At 40.0% G+C, this 23,368-nt stretch overlaps 1 protein-coding gene across 3 annotated transcripts in view; it reads left to right on the forward strand.

The window, feature by feature from the left end:
- Nucleotides 1-23,368, forward strand: part of CCDC146 (coiled-coil domain containing 146) — a 249,745-nt gene that overhangs the window by 79,953 nt on the left and 146,424 nt on the right. For 2 of the 3 annotated variants that reach the window (XM_064374780.1, XM_064374777.1), the window contains exon 2: nt 22,934-23,115. In XM_064374780.1, the coding sequence (XP_064230850.1) occupies nt 22,945-23,115 (171 nt within the window). In that variant the 5' untranslated portion in view covers nt 22,934-22,944. Of the gene's footprint in view, nt 1-22,933; nt 23,116-23,368 lie in introns of those variants that run through there. The other variant, XM_064374802.1, reaches the window with a different exon arrangement.

Below are 23,368 nucleotides of genomic sequence, written 5' to 3' on the forward strand. Positions count from 1 at the left end.
GTCTTCTGCTAGGTTTTGAGTTTTTTTGATCTTGCTCCTCTAGCTCTTTCAATTTCGACGATAGGGTGTCAATTTTAGATCTCTCCTTTCTTCTCATGTGTGCACTTATTGCTATATATTTTCCTCTAGAGACTGCTTCAAATGTGTCCCAGAGATTCTGGTATGTGGTGTCTTCATTCTCGTTGGTTTTGAAGAACGTCTTTATTTCTGCCTTCATTTCATTGTTTATCCAGTCAACATTCAGGAGAAAGTTGTTCATTTTCCATGAGGCTGTGCGGTTCTGGGTTGGTTTCTGAATTCTGAGTTCTAACTTGATTGCACTGTGGTCTGAGAGACTGTTTGTTATGGTTTCCGTTCTTTTGCATTTGCTGAGGAGTGATTTACTTCCAATTATGTGGTCAATTTTAGAGTAGGTGTGATGTGGTGCTGAGAAGAATGTATATTCTGTGGATTTGGGGTGGAGAGTTCTGTAAATGTCTATTAGGTTTGCTTGTTCCAGGTCTGAGTTCAAGTCCTGGATATCCTTGTTAATTTTCTGTCTCGTTGATCTGTCTAATATTGACAATGGTGTGTTGAAGTCTCCCACTATTATTGTGTGGGAGTCTAAGTCTCTTTGTAAGTCTTTAAGAACTTGCCTTATGTATCTGGGTGCTCCTGTATTAGGTGCATATATATTTAGGATCGTTAGCTCTTCTTGCTGCATTGATCCTTTTACCATTATGTAATGTCCTTCTTTGTCTCTTTTGATCTTTGTTGCTTTAAAGTCTATTTTATCAGAGATGAGAATTGCAACTCCTGCTTTTTTTTGCTCTCCATTTGCTTGGTAAATCTTCCTCCATCCCCTTATTTTGAGCCTTTGTGTATCCTTGCATGCGAGATGGGTTTCCTGGATACAGCACACTGATGGGTTTTGGCTTTTTATCCAATTTGCCAGTCTGTGTCTTTTGATTGGGGCATTTAGTCCGTTTACATTTAGGGTTAATATTGTTATGTGTGAATTCAATCCTGTCATTTTGGTGCTAGGTGGCTGTTTTGCCCTTTGGTTGATGCAGATTCTTCATTGTGTTGATGCTCTTTACCTTTTCGTGTGTTTTTGGAGTGGCTGGTACTGGTTGTTCTTTTCTATGTGTAGTGCCTCTTTCAGGAGCTCTTGTAGAGCTGGTCTGGTGGTGATGAACTCTCTGAGTTCTTGCTTGTTCACAAAGGATTTTATTTTTCCTTCACTTATGAAGCTTAGTTTGGCTGGATACGAAATTCTGGGTTGAAAGTTCTTTTCCTTAAGGATGTTGAATATCGGCCCCCACTCTCTTCTGGCCTGTAGGGTTTCTGCTGAGAGATCTGCAGTGAGTCTGATGGGCTTCCCTTTGTGGGTAACCCGACCTTTCTCTCTGGCTGCCCTTAGTATTTTCTCCTTCATTTCAACCCTGGTGAATCTGATGATTATGTGTCTTGGGGTTGCTCTTCTAGAGGAGTATCTTTGTGGTGTTCTCTGTATTTCCTGGACTTGAATCTCGGCCTGCCTTGTTAGGTTGGGGAAGTTTTCCTGGATAATATCCTGAAGAGTATTTTCCAGCTTGGATGCATTCTCTTCGTCACATTCAGGTACACCTATCAAACGTAGATTAGGTCTTTTCACATAGTCCCATATTTCTTGTTGACTTTGTTCATTCCTTTTTACCCTGTTTTCTCTAATCTTGCCTTCTCGTTTTATTTCATTGAGTTGATCTTCGACCTCTGATATCCTTTCTTCTGCTTGGTCAATTCGGCTGTTGAAACTTGTGCATGCTTCACGAAGTTCTCGTGTTGTGTTTTTCAGCTCCATCAATTCGCTCATATTCCTCTCTAAGTTGTCCATTCTTGTTAGCATTTCGTCAAGTCTTTTTTCAAGGTTCTTAGTTTCTTTGCATTGGGTTAGAACATGTTCTTTTAGCTCACGGAAGTTTCTTATTATCCACTTTCTGAAAGCTGATTCTGTCATTTCATCACACTCATTCTCCATCCAGTCTTCTTCCCTTGCTGGAGAGGAGTTGTGATCCCTTGTAGGAGGAGAAGTGTTCTGGTTTTGGGTGTTTTCATCCTTTTTGCGCTGGTTTCTTCCCATCTTTGTGGATTTATCCACCTGTTGACTTTGTAGTTGTTGTCTTTCTGATTTTGGTAATTTTAAGTCTGCTGTGGCAGAACTCATAAACCCCCTGCTCTTCCCCCCAGGTGTTCTGTCCCAGGGAGTTACGGTTTTATGATGTTCCCCTGTGCGGTTGCTGTTTTCCCTGCCCACAAGGTGGCAGCCTAGTCACACTCAGGCTGCAGAGGCTTCGCTAAGCTGCTGTGGGCTCCACCCAGCTTCCGTGTGAACTTCTGGGTGTAGTTAGAACTGCTTCCGATATGTTGGCCCGCCCCTGTAGTGACGGAGTCTCTGTAGTGGCGGATTGCCTTGGTAGAGAACAGCAGGGTGCCTATGGAGAACGCCCCTCCTCCACAGAGCTGGACCGTCCCGGTTTCAGTTGTGTTTCAGGTCTTCTTGCTGGGTAAGAGGGGACACCGTCTCATCTGATCTGCCTCCGGAGCCGCTGCGTTGGCTAAAGCCGCGGCTCTGAGATTCGTGGCGCTGGCCTGGCTCCCCGTTTCAGCTTCCCTTGCTGGCTTATAGGGGACTGAGACTCTCTCACTTTGTACAGTGAGCCGTTGCCTCAGGGTGCCGGCCCAGCGGCTGCGCCGTTCAAGCCAGCAGCGCCAGCGGCGCTGGCGACCCGTGTGGCTTCTCTGCGTGTGAATCTCCTGGTCTGTGGGCAGTAAAAATCAGTCTGGAAATACGGCGTCCACTCACCCTCTGTGCTTTCTCTCGGAGCTGCATTCCCGAGTTCCTCCTAAGCGGCCATCTTGGATCTCCCCCTCTATAGTGTTATTACACTTGCTAAGACTGCCACTGCAATATTGACTTGGAGTGGCAAAAGCAGAAATCCTTGATTTATTTCCTATTTATGAGGGAAAACATTGGGTATTTCAACAACAATTAGGAAGTTAGCTGTAGATTTTTAAGATATCTTTTAGTAAGTTAAGGAAGCTTAATTTCTAATTTGCTTAGATTTTTTATCATGAGTGAATGTTGCATTTTGTCAAATGCTTTTTCTGTATCTATGAAGATGATCATATGGTTTTTCTTCCAATTTATTGATGCGGTGTATTACAATGATTGTTTTTCAAGTGTTGAATCACCTTTCATTCCCTCGATAAACTACATTTGATCATGATCATGTTATTGTCAGTGAGCTTTGGGGTGTCCATTTCCTGCCCAGAAACGTCTGTGGCCGTAGCACCTTTGCCCAAATTCTTGTCCTGAATCCATGAAGAATGAGGTATGCACACAAGTGAAGAGTGAACAAGATGTAGATGAGCTTTACTGAGTGTTAAGAGGAGACCCACAGTGGATAGATCCTCTCTGTAGGAAGGTCATCTCTCCAGAGTTGAGTTCTCAGAAGAGAGGAGGCCCTGGAGAGGGTAGCTCCTTTCTGCTACTGGTTGTCCCGATGTCTGCAGCTCCCAGTGGAGAGGAGGCCCTGAAGAGCGTGGCTCCTCTCTGCTGGCAGGTTGTCTCTGAAGCTCTCAGCAGGGAGGGTAGCTCCTCTCTGCAGCTAGTCCTTATGTAGAGTCTCTCTACCCTCTTTGTCCTCTGGCCATCCTCTACCCTGCTCTGGCTGAGCCCAGGGCTTTTATGGACCTCAGAGGGTAGGAAGTACATGGTGATGGGTCCATGGGTGCCCATGGGCTGCTATAAGAGGCACCATGAGTCCCCACACTGCTCTGTAGCACTGGTGGCTCGCCCCCAGCCTTCACGCCCTCCCTGGACTGAAGGTAGGGCCTTACTGGGGACCTGCTCCCTTTTGCCCAAGGATCTGTTTGTCTCTGGCTGCCCTTCATGGCCCCAGAACTTGACCCCAATCGCACTCTGTGATCTGAGCTAGCTCCAGGAGAGGAAAGAGGTCAGACAGACAGAGCAGATATCTCAACACTGCAGGATGCCGGGGGGGCCTTCCCAGGCCTCAGAGGGTGCAGGCTGAAGAGATGCCTGGGTCCTGTAGCTGAGAGGGCAGTGGCAGCTGCACCCAGGGAGCTACCACAGGCCACCTCGGAAGGGGTGGGACTCCCATTTGTCGCCAGCTCCCGCATGCTCCATGTAGTGGGAGGCCCAGGTCTGCAGTTGCTGGTCAGGTGGCTGCAGCTGCAGCCAGGAGGGCACATCCTACCTGCTCCCAGCCCCCCATCAAGTGCACAGGGAGGCTCAGATCCTCAGCTGTAGTTTGGGCTGCTGTAGACCTGCCCAGGAGGGCGGGACTCCTGCTTGCCTCATAGAGTGGGAGGTCTGCATTTGCAGTCCCAGTCTTGCCTCCCTACTGCAGCCAGCATGATGGCAGCAGCCACTGCCATCATTATCTTTTCTATAAATTGCTAGATTCATCTTGCTAAATTTTTGAGGATTTTTACATTTTATTTTCATGAAGGATATTGGTCCAAAGTATTCTTTTATGTCTTTTTCTGGTTTTGGTATTAGGGTAATATTAGAAGGGCAAATGTTGCCTCTTTTATTTTATGGAAGATTGTTAGAGAACTGTTGATGTGGTTTAGTTTTATTCATCCTGTCGGAAGTCAATATGCTTTCTTTGTCTAAAATCTCCAATTTATAAATATTCAGCCTTTCCTCATTCTTTCCATCCTTTACTTTTGGAGCGTTCTTTTAGACATATATTTTGATTTCTCATTCTGTCCTCCATATCTCCTAACTGTGTTTACATGATTTATGCCTCTTCATCTTTTTGTATTTCATTCTGGATGATTTCCTCAAATCTATGTTCTAATTCATGAATTCCTTCCTAATCTTTGCTAATCCAGTGTTTAATATCTGCATTGACTTTTTCATCCCAATTACTATGTTATCATTTTTAGAATATTTATTTGGTTCTTTTACAAATCTGTTTTCTCTTATTTAAAACTGCACTGTTTGTTTTACTGCGGTTTCTTTACCTTTCCTTTCCTTTTAAATTATTTTAAACATACTTATGCAAAATTATTCTAGTCCATTCTGTTTTGAAGTTGCTGTTTCTCTTTTGCTACATAAACAAACTCTGTCTCATGGTGGTTTATTTTCTTTCATGGCTTATAAATTTTTATTTACAGCTCATCTTCAGTGGGAGTTCTCTTTTCTGAAAATTCTTTACATTCTAGAGTATAATAAAATTGTTCCCTCTAGAATAATTTTGCATTTGCTTCAGTCAGAATCCAACCAATTTCCATGGTCATGGGCCAGGTTTTCGATTTTTATTTTCTTTTGGTTTTGCTTCATTTCCTTCTGTACAAAGTAGTTCATTCATACAAAAGAATAAAGTACGAATCAAGTCTAAGGAATAATAGTAAAAAGAACATCTTTATGCCTAATACCCAGCTTAAGAAGTAAGACCCTACCAATAAGTTTGAGTTCCCCTTTTTCTTTTATCCTCCTTTATCTTCTGGCTTTCACTTAAAAGCAGGCTGAATTGAGAACTGTGTAGAAGAAAAGGGGCCCCTGCCACACAGAAAGTGTAGGGAAATCCCAATTTTTTTCTTTTCTTTTTGCTCTGCTGGCCCTGCCCCAAGGGCAGCCCCAAACATAGATTTGCACTGCCACTGCCAGGCTGTGAGGATTCCTAAGAATAAAACAGAACACTGTCTCTCTGAATAGAGGAACTGGAAAGAGAGTGTGTGGGGAATCCTCATACACTTTCTCATTTTTTCTTGATAGTTTACCTCAAGGGCAGCCCCAATTACTTGAAACTGAATGGCAGCATAAGGCAAAATCTCTAAGACGCCCTGATCCTTCTGTCCATAACAAAGGGGGCCCACAAAAGCTGTAAAGTGTAGAAGAAATCTCATGTAGGAGAGAACTGGAGAAGGTGATCCTAATTCTGTGTTTGAGATTACATAAGTAACAGGGTCAGCCCTTCTCCTGCATAAACATGGAGTGCACTGGGCCCCTCTTATCTTTGGCTTTGCTTTCTGAGGTTCAGTTTCCCATGATCAACTGCAGTCTGAAAATATTAAATGGAAAATTCTGGAAATAACTCATAAATTTTAAACTGTGCACGGTTCTGAGAAGCAGGATGAAGTCTCGCACTTCCTCACTCCGTCCTTTATGTAGCATATGCAACTGTCTACCCTACCTGCCCAATTGTCACTTAGTAGCTTAGCTGTTTTGGTGATCAGATCTGCTGTTGTGGTATCTCAGTGCTCTTATTCAGGTAATCCTTATTTTACTTAATAATGGCTCCAAAGCAAAAGAATAGTAATGCTGGCAATTAGGATATACCAAAGAGAAGCCATAAAGTATTTCCTGTAAGTGAAAAGGTAAAAATTCTCAGTTTAATAAGGAAAGAAAAAAGCCATATGCTGAGATTGCCAAGATCAAAGGTTAGAATTAATCTTCTGTCCATGAAATTGTGAAGAATGAAAACTAAATTCGTGTATAGTGTATACAGAATTCGGCACTAATCCTGGTTTCAGTCATCCACTGGGGATCTTGGAACATATCCTCCATGGATAAGGAGAGACTTCTGTAATCTCTACTGATCTGTCTTCAAGTTCACTGATTCTTCTCCTTGCCCAAATCTACCATTGAACTCCCCCAGTGAAATTTTCAATTATTATAATTTTCTACTAGGAATTTCAATTTGGTTTCTTAAATATTTCTACTCATTGATATTCTCTGATGAATTATCATCATACTCCTCTTGAATTCTTTAAACATGGTTTCCTTTCATTCTTCAAACATATTTATAATATCTGCTTTTGAGTCACTGCTTTAAAGGGAAAAGATACCACCCCTAAATTAGCAGAGACTGTTTACAATGGCCAAAAACCTTTAAACAACCCTCAGATCCCTCAAATGTGAGTGGAAAAACGAACTGTAGTACATCCACATAATGGAATGCTGCTCAGTAATAAAGAGTGTCAATTGGTCCACACAACAAAATAGATAAAAATCTCAAGAACAGGCTGGGAGCAGTGGCTCACGCCTGTAATCTCAGCAGTTTGGGAGGCCAAGGTGGGCAGATTACTTGAGGTGAGAAGTTTGAGACCAGCCTGGTTAACATGGCGAAACCGCGTCTCTACTAAAATTACAAGGATTACCATGCGTGGTGACAAGCGTCTATAATTCCAGCTATTGGGAAGGCTGAGGCAGGAGAATCTCTTGAACCCGGGAGGCAGAGGTTGCAGTGAGCCAAGATTGTGCCACTACACTTCAACCTGGGCAAGAGAGCAAGACTCCGTCAAAACACACACACACACACACACACACACTCAAGAACATTTTACCAAGTGAAAGAAGCTATACTCAAAAGATGACATACTATGTGATTTCACTTATATGATATTCTAGAGAAGGCTAAATAAAAATGATGGGGAGCAGATTAGTTGTTTCCAGGAGTTACATGTGGAGGTAAAGTTTGACTACAAAGAGGTACTACATGAAAGAATTTACTTTGGGCCAGGGAAAGGGAAAGAGCTGTTCTGCGTCTTGACCGTAGTCATGGTTACATGAGTACAAGCATTTGATAGAATGCATAGGACTGTCAACAAAAAGAGTGATTTTTACTCTACGTAAATTTAAAAGTGAATTTCAAAAAATCATGCATAAAAAGAAAACTCCGTCTGTGAAGCAGATGACCTTAACAAGTGAATTCTACCAAACATTTTAAGGGAAATAGTAATACCAGTTTTATATAAACTGTCAAAAAAATAGCAAGGAGAGAACTCTTCCCAAGTCACTTATCAGTTGTCTTGATAACAAAATTAGACAAAAATATTGCCAGAAAAGAACTAGAAAACAACCCCTCATGAACAGAAGCAAAATCCTTTATATGAGCAAATCAAAATCAATAATATGGGAAAAGCATAATGCATCAGGACCAAGTTGGGTTTATCTCTCCAAGGCAAGATTAATTTTATGATCAAAAATCAATTGGTGCCGCTGGCGTGGTGGCTCAGGCCTATCATCCCAGCACTTTGGAAAGCCAGGATGGGGAGATCACTTACTTGAATCAATGAGTTCAGGACCAACCTGGGCAACATAGTGATTCCCAGTGTCTACCAAAAAAAAAAAAAATTAGCCAGTCACGGTGATGTACAACTGTAGTCCCAACTACTCAGGCCACTGAGGCAAGAGAATCAGTTGAGCCCAGGAGGACAAGGCTGCAGTGAGCTGTGATTGTGCCACCACACTCCAGCCTGGGTGACAGAGTGAGACCCCGTCTCAAAATAAATAAATAAATAAGCAGTGTAATTCACCACTCACAAACTAAAAAAAGGGAAAATGTGATTATCTCAATAGATTTTTTTAAAAAAAGGGTTTGGTAGGCCGGGTGTGGTGGCTCACACCTGTAATCCCAGCACTTTAGGAGGCCAAGGTGGGCAGATCACCTGAGGTCAGGAGTTTGAGACCAATCTGGACAACATGCTGATATCCTGTCTCTACTAAAAATATAAAATTAGCCGGGAATGGTGGCGCGCCCCTGTAATCCCAGCTACTCGGGAGGCTGAGACAGGAGAATCAGTTGCATCTGGGAGGCGAAGGTGGCAGTGAGCTGAGATCAGGCCGCTGCAGTCCAGACTGGGTGACAGAGCAAGACTCTGCCTCAAAAAAAAAAAAAAAAAATTGGGAAAACTCAGTGCCATTCCTGATAAAAACTCTCCACTAACTTGGAAGAGAAGAGAACCTCCTCCAACAACAGGCATCTATGAGAAATTTACACTTTGTGCCACACTTTAATACTTTAATGACAAAAGACTGAATGCTTTCCCCTTAAGATCTGGAACAACTTTTTTGTTTGTTTGTTTTTCGGTTGTTGTTGTTTTGTTTTTTTGAGATGGAGGCTTGCTCTGTTGTCCAGGCTGGAGTGCAGCGGCGTGATCTTGGCTCACTGTAACCTCCACCTCTCAGGTTCAAGCAGTTCTCCTGCCTCAGCCCCGCTTAGTAGCTGGGACTACTGGTGTGGGCCACCATGCCCGGCTAATTTTTGCATGTTTAGTGGAGACGGGGTTTCGCCATGTTGGCCAGGCTGATCTCCAGCTCCTGACCTCAGGTGATCCGCCAGCCTCGGCCTCCCAAAGTGCTGGGATTACAGGCGTGAGCTACCACGCCTGACCTGACACAATTTTTTTTTTTTTTTTTTGCCACTTTTATTCAGCATTGTGCTGGAGGTCCGTACAATGCAATTGGACAATAAAAAGAAATTAAAAGAGGTCAGACGCGGTGGCTCACGCCTGTAATCTCAGCACTTTGGGAGGCCAAGGCTGGCAGATCACGAGGACAGGAGATTGAGACTATCCTGGCCAACATGGTGAAACCCTGTTTCCCCTAAAAATATAAAAATTAGCTGGGCATGGTGGCATGCGCCTGTAGTTCCAGCGCTGAGGCAGGAACCCAGGAGGCAGAGATTGCACTGAGCCGAGATCACGCCACTACACACCAGCCTGGGCAACAGAGCAAGAATGTGTCTAAAAAAAAAAAAAAGAAAGAAAGAAAGAAAGAAAGAAAATTGCTTCTGGTTTTGGGTTCTGCATGTAAGGAACTTGGTGCCACTCCACCCCAACAAATAAAAAGCTGAACAGACTGAAAAATCAACAATTACATATGCTTAGGTACACACACACACACACACACACACACGCTTCTATATGAGTAAAATGAATGACAACAATGATATAATTGGCAAGAGGGAGGAATTATGATTATTTTGTTATTATAAGGTGAAGCAGTACACAATCATCCCTTGGTATCTGTGGGTATTTGTTCTAAGACCCCTGTGGATACCAAAATCCTCACATACTCAAGTTCCTCTGCATACCCTGCATCAGAGAAAAGCTGGCCCTCTGTATTGGGGGATTTTACATCCTGCAATCTGCATTTGGTTGCAGATGCAGAACTCTACAAGAGGAAGCATTGACTGTATTTATTGAAAAAAGTCCTTGTATAAGTGGACCCATGCTGTTCAAACATATTGTTCTAGGGCCAAATGTAGTGTTATTTGAAAGTGGACTTGGATTAGTTGGAAATTAATACTACAAATTTAGGGCTACCATTGAAATAAATAATTATAAATGATATGCTAAAAAAGAGAGAAAATGGAATCATATAAAATGCTCAGTTAAAACCACAAAACAGAACAAGAGTGGAAGACAAAAATAAGAATAAACAACAAGGGCAATCAACAAAAAATAGTAACAAATATGGTGGATATCACTCCATCTACAGAAGATCCTCAAATAATGTTTTGTTCAACATTGTTTTATTATAACATTAATGAAAAAAATCAATTTTTGTCCAGGGCCAGTGTGTGTGTGTGTGCACATGCGTGTGTGTGTGTGTGCGTGTGTGTGTGTGTGTGTGTGTGTGTGTGTGTGTGTGTGTAGGGAGTATGCATGTTCTTCCCATGTCTGCCTAAGTTGTCTCTGGGTACTCTGGTTTCCTCCCACATCCCAAAGATGTGCACGTTAGGTTAATTGGAGAGTCCAAATTGTCCCTGTCTGAGTGAGTATGGGTTGGGGATGTGTGTGTGTGTCTTGCAATGGAATGGCATCCTGTCCAGAGTTGGTTCTCACCTGAACCAACTTATTCTAGGTCAGGGTCTCAGCTAGCTGGAACCTGTCCCTGAGCTGGGTGTGGTGGTGCATGCCTGTGGTCCCAGCTACTCGGGAGGCTGAGGCAGGAGAATCGCTTGAACCTGGGAGGTGGAGGCTGCAGTGACCAGAGATGGTGCCGTTGCACCCCAGCCTGGCAACAAGAGTGAAACTCTGTTGAAAGAAAGAAAGGGAGAGAGAGAGAGAGAGAAAGAAAAGAAAGCAAGCAAGAAAGAAGGAAAGTAGGAAAGAAAGAGAGAGAGAGAGAAAGAAAAAGAAAGAAAGAAAGAAAGGAAAGGAAGGAAGGAAGGAGGGAAGGAAGGAAGGAAAGACCAATGGTGGGAAGCAATGATAGTCCATATTTCATGAAGTTCTTTGCTGAGCAAACAGACCCATCTAGGTCCACAGTTCCTACTAACCAGCGTGTAAGAAAGAGGAAAGAGGTAAATGAAAAAGCAGGTTTGCAAGGCAATTACCGAATTAGGTAAGATATATAGACTAGTATTGTAATGCTATATATATGCTTTTTGGTATCACCTTTAAAAATTCAAGTGAGGAGGACAGTGGAACTTTGCGAATGTGCACATTTTCTTAGCAAGCAAGAGGAGTGGCCTGCAGCGTGAGGATTCTAGATCGCACTCAAACAGGCAGAATTTCTACTTCACAGACCTTCTGGAAGACTGTCAGCTTTAGACTTACCTGGGCACTCCAAATCTCTTACAAGATTTGGAACTCTTAGTTCTCCCTCACTCTCTGCTCACTGCTAAATTATTTGGAAACTAAGAGAACTGATAGGGCCTTTCAGGCGCCTTACGAGTTTCTGAAGCCTGCCTAAACTTGCAGAATGACTGTAAATTATTGCGGATATAAGAACAGTGTTTCTTGCCACGCTGTGTGTATGTGAAGGTTGCCCTTTTGTTTGTAGCCGTGGCAACAAGTTCTGTAGCCCATTGTTTTGCTTAGCTCAGCCTCGCCACCTTATGGACTGCCTAATAATTGCCGCTCTACAAGAATTAATTTGTCTTTAACTGATTTACACTGTGTTGGCTTGCTTTTTCTAAAAGACCCCTAGCTTTACACTGTTACAGTGACAGAAGTCAAATTGTGCCAGCCTGCCTGTATTCTTGATTCTGCTTTTGGCTACTGGAGGTCAAGAGGAAAGGGCTTTGCTAAGACCATAGAGAGAGTCTTGTATGGTATAATAGGAAAGAGTGAGGGATTTGGAGCCAGGTGACATTGGTTTAAATAAATACTGCCAAGCCTTGCTGTGTGATCTTGAGCACATCATTTATACTCTCTGGTTGTCAATTTCCTCCTGTACAAAATGGAGGTAATTATGATGATGTGTGGTTGTTAGGACACAGTGAAGTAAGGCAAGGGAAAGTTGGCTGGGTGTGGTGGCTCACACCTGTAATCCCAGCACTTTGGGAGGCCAAGGTGGGCGGATCATGAGGTCAGGAGATCGAGACCATCCTGGCCATGGTGAAACCCCGTCTCTACTAAAATACAAAAAATTAGCCGGGTGTGGTGGCGTGCACCTCTAGTCCCAGCTACTCAGGAGGCTGAGGCAGGGGAATCTCTTGAATCCGGGAGATGGAGGTTGCAGTGAGCTGAGATTGTGCCACTGAACTCCAGCCTGGCAAAAGAGCAAGATTCCATCTCAAAAAAAAAAAAAAAAAAAAAAGGACAAGGGAAAGTTTTGTTTAAATTGTAGAGGGTTATGTAAATATTACAAATATTATTATTACTAGGCACACTGAGCAAGAGTGCCTGCATGCTGACAAGGGCAACCAGGAGGGTATGTTGGAAATACCTCATGTCTATTTCTATGACAGTTCTGCTTCATGTATGGTGCTGCCCCATCCCGACCCCACATGTTACACCTACTCAGAAATGAGTAATACAGAGCTTGTTTTAATTATGTAGATTTCTAAGATGAAAGGGAATAAATACATAAGATGCTTTAAAGAGAGAACGAGGAACTTTTCTCGGGTCTGTGCTTGGGGTGTGGCAGGAGTGGGCAAAGGAAGGCAAGGAGATGGGGGAATGAAGAAGGCGTGGAGTTCTCTCGGCACCCTTCCATCCTAGGGTGAGGTGGGGTGCTGATTCTATGACAGAGCCTTGGGTTCTCCACCATCATGGGCAATTGACAGATTCCTCATTGATTACACATCCACATAATCTAAGATGTAACTCTCTAACACGTCTGAACATTAAAGGCCAGATATGCACCTGAAGCGTTCTTTCAGAGTTTTGCATTTGTGTTTTTAATTGAAGGTAGTTCAAACCCCTTTGTTACTTCAACACTTCAATTTTAGGCAATTTAAAAAAAATTATTTCTTATACTTTAAATTCTAGGGTACATGTGTAGATCATGTGGGTTTGTTACATAGGTATTCACATGCCATTGTGGTTTGCTGCATCCATCACCCCATCTCTACATTAGGCAACTTTTATCTGTACATATTTACTGCAGGAGTTTTCATTTTTCCTTTAAGATTCTTTTCATTTTTCCTGTAGGATTTTTTTCTTTTCAGGATTCTTTTTTTGAAAGGTCTCTTTATCATTTCTTTCAGTAACAAAAAAATATTGTGGTTTGATTTGTTGGGTCTTTGAATAACAACATTTTTACTCTCTTTTTAAAAACATGCATCTCCATAAATATATATACCTACTATGTACCAATAAAAATAAAAATATGTATCTACATCATTAAAAATGTTTCAAGTCTAACGTTGTCTTTGTATGGTAAAAATGAGTATTGTGTAATTGTGCAAAGAACATAAAATCTAGGCAGGAATAAATGCAATTATTTTATCTGTGGCATTTAGGACTATTAAGTTGGTTCTGATGTTGTTGTCGTTGTCCATTAGATGGAGCTGAGGTATGCCTCATGTCAGACTGGCTGCACAATATTCTGAGCCTGTCACATAGTGGACCAGATGCCTCCTTGGATGGGCCTTAGATTTCAGGGACTTTTAATGTTATCTCCAAAAGAGAATATACATATAATTACAGAGATACACTGACAGAATTGAAGGCACTTGTCATCCAACTTTATACCACAATTTTGTAACCCTGCTTTGACATTTCTATGTTTTTTAACATGTTAGGGAACTAAAACAAACAACAAAATGGAAGTGTCCCAGAGTTCTCCCTTCCTCCACGGACCAGCTCTGAGTTCCTGTAGGAACATCTTGTAATTAATCTTGCAGAGCAATGGGCTGCTGGGGAAAGGAGCCCCCAGTCCTATCTTCAGGGCAGCCAGAAGAACCAAGTCACAAAGAAAGAACACCCAGTTGCTGTGTGGGACTAGAAGAGAAATAAACCATGTTTGACTTTACAGTACACCCTGCTGTTTCTAAAATGAGCAAAACCTGTGCTTGTTCGGTGACAAGTAATATCGAAAGACGGTGGTTTTCTGCTACATCTTTCTTGAAGCATCACCATTTTATTGTCCAAAAGTCACATTGCTTGTCTATCCTGCCCCATTCTCTGGAGCGTGCAGTATTTGGTTTTTACACATGCTCCTTGTAACTATCAAGAAATTTTTCCTTAAGAATTCAGAATCAAAACAAAATGATGATCTCCTGTGTTGCGTTTGAAGAAGAGGAATTAGTGATGTGTATTACAAAACTAGGGGTACCCTGCAATGTTTATTGCTTAATTATTCTTTGTGAAGCTTCCTATTTTGGCTGATTCATGTTCTCTCCTTTCTTAAAAGCCCCTTAAGACCACATCCTCTTCAGACTCCTACAGCATCGCATGGCACTGCCTCGGCTCCTTCCATTGGGGGCTGCTTCCCTGCAGAACTTGCTATACCAGCGGTGCTCCCTATAAGTGTGTAGTTGCGGCCACCCTGTTTCTGTGGTTCAAGTTTTCATAGCACCAATTTCAGTTAAAACTTTTTTTTTTTAATTGAGATGGAGTTTCGCTCTTGTTACCCAGACTGGAGTGCAATGGCGCGATCTCGGCTCACCGCAACCTCCGCCTCCTGGGTTCAAGCAATTCTCCTGCCTCAGCCTCCCGAGTAGCTGGGACTACAGGCGCACGCCACCATGCCCAGCTAATTTTTGTATTTTTTAGTAGAGACGGGGTTTCACCATGTTGACCAGGATGGTTTCGATCTCTTGACCTCGTGATCCACCCACCTCGGCCTCCCAAAGTGCTGGGATTATAGGCGTGAGCCACCGCGCCCGGCCCAAATTCCAGGCTACCAGTGGCTTTTTCAGCCCTATCTACTTTCCTAAGAATGTTGCTTTTTATTAGGGCTTCTTTTACCTCAGCTTATGTGACAGAGAACTAGTTCTTTCCCTGCCTTACTCTCTCTTCAAATTATAAATTGTTTGCAATAAATGTAAATTCTTGATCTTTATAGGAAAACTCAATAACTGTTTACTTAATTGATTTAGACATTCTGGAGATATAAGGCTCTAGAATTACCACACCTGATAGCTATGTAGTTCTTCCTATGCCAGGAATTTAAGGTGTGATATAGACATTCTCTGTTTATATCACCATAGCCTGAGCTTATATTTTATTCCATTATTTACAGCTGTCAATCACTTTGCCTGCAATAGGTAATATTAATACAATGGGCTTTGCAATTCTGTATTAACAGTCCTTGGATAGCTGTTGTTTTATCCATTAAACTTTGTTATCTGCTTAAGTTCTTGCCTGCCTATTATTTAATTAGATTAATTAGTGTTTCTTTGTTTTAATTCACACAGACTTTTATATTTGCCTCTTTGTGTTTTCTTTCACGACTCACTCTCCCTGTCTTTTCCTTTTTAAGAAACCACTTTTTTGAGTTATGGTTGATGTATAAAATGCTGTACATATTTAAGGTATATGTCTCAATGAGTTTGGGGATAAGTACATACTCATGAAACCATCACCACCATCAATCTCATAAACATATCTATTACCTCCCAAAGTTTTATCTACCCCTGTATTATTTTTTGTTGTTGTTGTTTTATATGAACTTAACATAAGATCTACTCTCTTAGTAATTTTAAGTATATAATATTGTTAGCTACGGCCACTATGCTGTCTAGCAGATCTTCAGAAACTTATTTATTTTGCTTAGCTGAAACTTTGTACTCTTCAACCATTACTCCCCAGTGTCTCCTACCCTAAGTCCCTGGCAACCACCATCACACTCTCTGCTTCTATGAGTTTGAGAACTTTAAGTTCCAAATATAAGTGACATCATACAGTATTTGTATTTCTCTGTCTGCTTTATTTCATTTAACATCATGCACTCTGGGTCTATCCATGATGTTGCAAATGGCAGAATTTCCTTTTTTTATGACTGTAAAATGTTTCACTGTATACATATACCACAGTTTCTTTGTCCATTAATATGTCCATGGAAATTTATGTTGTTTCCATACCTTGGCTTTTGTAAACAGTGATGAAATGAACGAGGGGGTGCCAATATCTCTTCGAGGCCCTGATTTCAATTCATTTGGATATATAACCAGAAGAATTGCTGGATAATAAGGAAGGTTTATTTTTAATTTTTTGAGGAAACTTCATACTGTTTTCTATAATGGTTTTACCAACTTACATTCCCACCAACAGTGTACAAGGATTACTTTTTCTTCACCTTCTCATCAATTATTATCGTTCGTTTTTTTAATCATAGCCATCCTAACAGGTGTGAGGCTATATCTCTTTGTGGTTTTGATTGCATTTCTCCAATGGGTGGTAATGTTGATAACCTTTTTATGTACTTGTTGGCCACTTGTATGTTTTCTTTGGAAAAATGTCTATTCAGCTCTTCGGCCCATTTTTTAGTGGGATTATTTGAGTTGTTGCTCTTCAGTTGTGTAAGTTCCTTGTATGTTTTGGATATTAACCTCTTGTCATGTATATAGTTTGCAAATACTTCCTCCCATTCCATAGGTTGCCTTTTCATTTTGTCGATTGTTTCTTTTTCTGTGCAGAAGCTTTTTAGTTGGATATCATCTCACTTTGTTTTTCCTTCTGTTGCCTGTGCTTTTGGTGTCATATCCAAAATATCATCACTAAGACCAACGTCAAGGACCTTTTTCCTGTGTTTTCTTCTAGGAGTTTTATGCTTTCAGATCTCATGTTTAAATCTTTAATCTAGTTTGAGTTAATTTTTGTGTGTGATGTAAAGCAAGGGTCTGATTTCATTCTTTTGCATGTGGATATCCAATTTCCCTAACACCCTGTATTGACGAGTCTATGTTGTGCATTCTTGACATGCATGCCAAAAATTAGTTGACTATATATGCATTGTTTCATTTCTGGGCTTTCTGTTTCATTCCATTGGTCTTTTTCATTTTTTGCCAGTGCCATACTGTTTTGATTACTTTAACTTTGTGCTACAATTTGAAATCAGAACGTAATTTTTTTCTAACATTGTTATTTCTTAAGGTTGGTTTGACTATTTAGGGTCTTTTATGGTTCCATATACATTTTAGGATTTTTTTTCCTGTGAAAAAAATGCCTTTGGAATTTTGATAGGGATTGCATTGAACCTGTAGCTTGCTTTGTGTCGTGAAACCATTTTAATAATATTAATTCTTCTAATCCATAACATGGGATACCTTTCCATTTATTTATGTCTAATTTCGTTCACCAGAGTTTTACAGCTTTCAGTGTACAAATTTTTCATGTCCTTAGTTAAATGTATGCCTAAGTATTTTTATTCTAAAGGTTAAAGTTTGTCTGATGATCTCTATCAGAACTCTGTTGTAGTGTCTTTTAGTTGCTTTCCTGTGTAAATGCTTTACTTGCTCTAGAATATTTAGAATGTTTTCAGAATAATAGAGATTGAAAACTTGAGCAAACTGAGGAATTTGTACAAATTCAGCATGGTACCCATCATTTGTTGCCCAGGTAAGCTGTATCATATTTAAAGGTGCAGTGCTCAGAGAAATTGTCTGAACCTAAGTTTTCAAAGCTAATACCATCTTGATTATAAAAACTTCAAGGCTAGGTATGGTGGCTCATGCCTGAACTCCCAGCACTTTGAGAGGCAAAGGCAGGTGGATCACTTGAGGTCAGGAGTTCCGGACCAGCCTGGCCAACATGGTGAAACCCTGTCTCTACTAAAAATATAAAAATTAGCTGGGTGTGGTGGCACACACCTATAATCCTAGCTACTCAGGAGGCTGAGGCAGGAGAATCGCTTGAACCCAGGAGGCGGAGGTTACAGTGAGTCAAAAATGCACCATTGCACTCCAGCTTGGGAGACAGAATGAGACTCTGTCTCAAAAAAATACATATATATATATATACATGTATATAAAAATATATATATTATTTTGAGGCAAAACCTAGACATTTAGACTTAATAATATATCCTAAAGAACTTTATAGGAATATACAGAGATAGACCTCATTTCTTTTCATAGCTGCATAGCACTCCTTTGCATAGATGCACCATAGGTTACTCAAACAATTTCCTATTTATAAACATAAGGACTGTTTCCAGTTTTGCTATTACAAAAGGGTTGTAAAGTATACTATTTTATTAAATATATATGTAAAATATATATATTTATTAAAAATATATATATATGTATATATTTTTTGAGACAGAGTCTCACTCTGTCCCGTAGGCTGTAGTACAATGGCATGATCTCTGCTCACTGCAACCTCTGCCTTCCAGGTTCACGTGATTCTCCTGCCTCAGCCTCCCGAGTGACTGGGATTACAGGCGCACACCACCATACCTGGCAAATTTTTTGTACTTTTAGTAGAGACGGGGTTTCACTATGTTGGCCAGACTGGTCTCGAACTCCTGACCTTGTGATCCACCCACCTCGGCCTCCCATAGTGCTGGGATTACAGGAGTGAGCCACCATCCCTGGCCTATATATATATTTTAATAAATAGATGTAGTATTCTTTACAACACTTTTGTGATAGCAAAGCAGGAAATATTCCATATGTTTGTAAATAGGAAATTGTTTGAGCAACCTATGGTGCATCTATGCAACAGAGTGTTATGCAGCTATGAAAAGAAATGAGGTCTATTTCTGTATATTCCTACAAAGTTATTTAGGATATATTATTAAGTCTAAGTGTCTAGATTTTGCTTCAAAATAAACTGGAGAGTTTAGAGGGGAAGTGAAAGAGTTATAAATAAAATTGCTCATAAATTGATATTTGTTGAAACTGGTTAGTGGGTTCTTGAGGATTCCTTTTATTAATCTGCTACTTTCGTTTGTATTTGAAACACTTTTTTTCTTATTTTTGGAGACAGAGTCTCCCTCTGTCACCCAGGCTGGAGTGCAGTGGCACAATCTTGGCTCACTGCAGCCTCTGCCCCCCGGGTTCAAGTGATTTTCCTGCCTCAGCCTCCCAAGTAGCTGGGATTACAGGCACGCACCACCATGCCCGGCTAATTATTTTTGTATTTTTAGTAGAGATGGGGTTTCACCATGTTGACCAGGCTCGTCCTGAACTCCTGACCTCAGGTAATCCACCCACCTCAGCCTCCCAAAGTACTGGGATTACAGGCATGAGTCACTGTGCTCAGCCTTTGAAATACTTCTTAATAAAAAAGTTCACACTTGTGATCCCAGCACTTTGGGAGGCTGAGGCAGGCAGATCACCTGAGGTAGGGAGTTCAAGACCAGCCTGACCAACATGGAGAAACTCTGTCTCTACTAAAAATACAAAATTAGCCGGGCATGGTGACTCATGCCTGTAATCCAAGCTACTCGGGAGACTGAGGCAGGAGAATCACTTGAACCCGGGAGGTGGAGGTTGCGGTGATCCAAGATTGTGCCATTGCACTCCAGCCTGGGCAACAAGAGTGAAACTCCATCTCAAAATAAATAAATAAATAAATAAATAAAAGTTAAAAATAAGATACGGTCTAATGTTCTGAAGGAAATCTTTTTCTGGGAGTCATTAACATTTAATATCCATGAAAGGACTGAGTGTACATAGTTTATTCATAAAACAAATTTAAATATATAGCCAAACCATTTTTAGCTGCTTGAAGATTTAAGCAATAAACTGTGATTGCTTACCAAATATATAGTATTATAATGCCATAACAATAATAGTTATTTAAAAAACAACACTTTAGGGCATTGAAAAAAACAAATGTGTGTTAAAGGAAGGGAAGTCAAATGATACCACTGGCTATTAACATCACATAACAAGAGACAGATATTTGAAGCCTCCTGATAAAAGTGTATGTTACCACCTATGAAGTATTCTTGTAGCAGCAGGGAGAGGGAAACAATACATGTATAATTTATGGCTATGGCAGAAAATTGGACACAGCAGAGTAGAAGCTCAAGTCCAGAGACATTATCACATTTCATCTGCACATCTTTTTGAAACATAAACATTAGTTGTTGTTTTGTTTTACTAATTTTACCCCATTTTAGAGAGAGGAGTAAATTTAGTGAATGAATGATATGTCTGTGACCACCTGACTAATACATTCAAGAACCAGAACGTATCAAGCCTTCTGGCTTCATATTATTGAACATGCTTTCCAAGTTATAGAGTCAGGCTCAATGTCTTCAAGGAACAGCCATTCCAATAAGATAGACATGATAAATGGTACATATTCAGCAGAAGATTCCGACCTTACAAGCATGACAGTTGCAGTTACCTTCTCTGGCAAAAGAAGAGTGTAAGTATAATGTTCTGTTGGTTCAGTGCAGATTCATATATTTCAGAGATCAAAAAGAGCTGATGATAATATTGGCATTCTCTTATGCATTGGAGGCGTTTTACCAGCTCTCTCTCCAGAAGGGCAGCCATCCCAATGTCACTAAAGTGGGCCAACGGAGGCTTTGTTGACTAAGACAGAGTCCTTTTAGAAACTTCTCTGGATCTACTTGAACACATGACCAAATCAATGGCTAATATACAGGGCCAGCTTCATAGATGAATGACCAATGCAGTCACACAAGGACCTCCTCTCAGAAGGGCCCTGCACTTGGTTTAATGCCCTGCTGTCACCATTTTTAAATATATAAAATTTTATTTTTGAGCTTGAGTTTTAGAAATAAAGTCTGTTGGGACAATTGGGCATTCACATGGGCAGCACAGATAGGCCAGGCAGCAGCGTGCACATGCACAGGCCTGAATTGATGGCTGTGGCGGGGATGTGGATGCCAAGCAAATAGACCTGTGGCCTATGCATGCATCAGGGCAATTTGGAGTATCACAGAGTCCTAAGGCAGCCAGGCCAGCACTTGAGTGCAGATTGGCAAAAGCAATGGCAGCAAAGCAGCAGAAGCAGCAGGGACAGCAAAAGTAACAGGGACAGCTACAACAGTGACGGCCTCAGGAGAGGGAAGAAGCTCTCCATGGGGACAGTTCTGGAACCTACCATGGGAGGCTGGTCCCCAGAACCTGTCCCTGTGGTATCTGCACATATAGTAAGGAAAGAAACTATTTGCACTTACGCAGAAAACTTTTTTTTAGTAAAGTATTACAAAATAAAAGCAAACACACGGACGTTACAATAAAACATGTAAAAGAGTTATTAGAATCCTTCAAAGAGTTTAAAATCTCCAGTTTTGAAAACTGCTACAATATTGCAAATCAAATATCCATAAGTTTAGGAATAGAAATTAAAGATGACTGCATGTGACGGAAAATAATACTTTTCAAAGCTTGAATGAAGCTTATGAAGCTTTGGATAAATGAAATATGAACAAGAAAGACCATTTTTAATTTTATTTTTTTCTTTGTAATTGAACGTACAACAATAGAATTCATATAAGCAAGTGTTTTGGTGTATGTACAAACTGTAAAGCCACTTTCAGATTCTGCACAACCTCCACAAGTTGCAGGAAATGTTAGAGGAAACATTAAAATGAATGTTGAACAAATTTACATTTAAAATTAAGTTCACACAAGAAGCTGATTTTTATGAAGAGTTAAATCTTTTTAGAAAATTGTTCTATGAGAATCATCAGTTCGAAAGGTTATATTTTGAAATGATTTATCTAAATGTTACCATAGCCTATAAATATTCTTATAAACTTCAGTGACAGATGATGCATGAGCAGGAAGATTCTTCTCAAATTAAAAATTGTCAAAAATTATTTATGATCTTGCATTTCCCAAGAGAAACTGACATCACTTTCAATTCGATCAATTAAAAACAAAATTACAATGAGTATAAATATTGATGACCTAGTAAATTAATTTGTAGAAAAGTGAGCCAGAAAAATCTTAGATCAATCAAGATATTACATTATTGTTATTTTAGTATATAAAATTTTGACATCAAAAATAGTTTCTTAGGATTTGTTGCTATTCACTTAGTGTTTGTTGGTATTCATGTATCACTATTACCCCTGTTATATTTTATAAGTAATAAAATAGTTTTAAAGGGAAAACCTTTTATATATTAGTAACTTTCAGAGAACATGTTTTTGACATTTTGACAAGGAATCCCGCATTTTTTTTTTTTTTTTTTTTTTTTTTTGGTACTGGATCCTGCAAATTATGTAGGTCACCCTGCCAATATAATTTGGGGAAGAAAAATTTTCGAAGCTGGTGTTAGCAGTTGCCTACAGCAATTACAGAAGAACCTCATTTTTGCTCCTGGGTGACTTTGGTTTCGGACAAACTAACTTTCCAATAAGGAATGAATGAATTATTGTTACTGTATTGATTTAGTATTAAGCATTTTATTTCTGAAAAATCAAGTAAATTATTTGCAATTGTAATATTCTTTGGACATCAGAAGAACAGCAGAACTTGTTTGTCCCATTGGCAATTATTTTTAGCATACATTCTAAGTGTGTTATTTGCTAGGAGTTGAAGGTATATGGGTAAATAAGAATAGAGTTTCTGTTTTAAGAAGTCCAATAAGGTAGACAATATGAAAAACAGTAAATTACAATACAGTATTTTTAGCACTTTTCTACAGAAATATTTACAAGGCCTAGACTATAGAAATATCAGAAAGCAAAATATGCTCAACTCAATAGGATGGCTGGAGAGGTTTCTGACTTCTTGTTTCATAAATGTCTAGGCTGATATTGACTTGCACTCTCATTATAATTCTTATGTATTTTGTTTCACAATTAATGCAATAGTACCATACTTTAAAAAATAAGAATGATTGATTTGATTTCAAAATAGAAAGTATCTTTGCAAAAAAGCAGTCTTTTATAATAAGATTGTAGCTGACTTTCTGAATTGTAATTTCATTGAAGAATATCTTATTCCAGTTTTTTGCTTATTTTTATTATTTTCCATTAATTTTGCTTTGTAAGTGAAGACAGTCCTAAATAGCTACATATGGATTGATTTTATTTTAGAATCGTGAAAAATGGAAGACAGTAGCACAGACACAGAAAAAGAAGAGGAAGAGGAGAAAGAGGAAGAGGAGAAAGACGGAAAGGATCAAGAGCGCGTTTATGCCGTAGTGCCCACAATTAACGTTCAAGATGAGCGGTTTGTTGATTTATCGGAAACTCCAGCTTTCATTTTTCTACATGAGGTATATTTTTCTTTATCAGTTACATATATTTCATGGGTTGGTACATGAAATAAAAAAGATTTATTTTATTATTGCATATACTACATTTACTTCTATAAAGTAAAACCCAACTCAATATCTACTTAAAAATTCAAATGAAGCCAATATCATTATCAAAATTATTATGTATATCCTGTAGGTGATATTTGCAACTTGATACACTAAAGCAAAATGGTCCCTGCCTTTTCTTCCAAGAGTTTATCATGTAATTCTG

Source organism: Aotus nancymaae, unplaced genomic scaffold, assembly GCF_030222135.1.
Source record: "Aotus nancymaae isolate 86718 unplaced genomic scaffold, 86718_ANA_hifiasm-v0.15.2.pri h1tg000002l, whole genome shotgun sequence".
In the NCBI taxonomy this organism is placed as follows: domain Eukaryota; kingdom Metazoa; phylum Chordata; class Mammalia; order Primates; family Aotidae; genus Aotus; species Aotus nancymaae.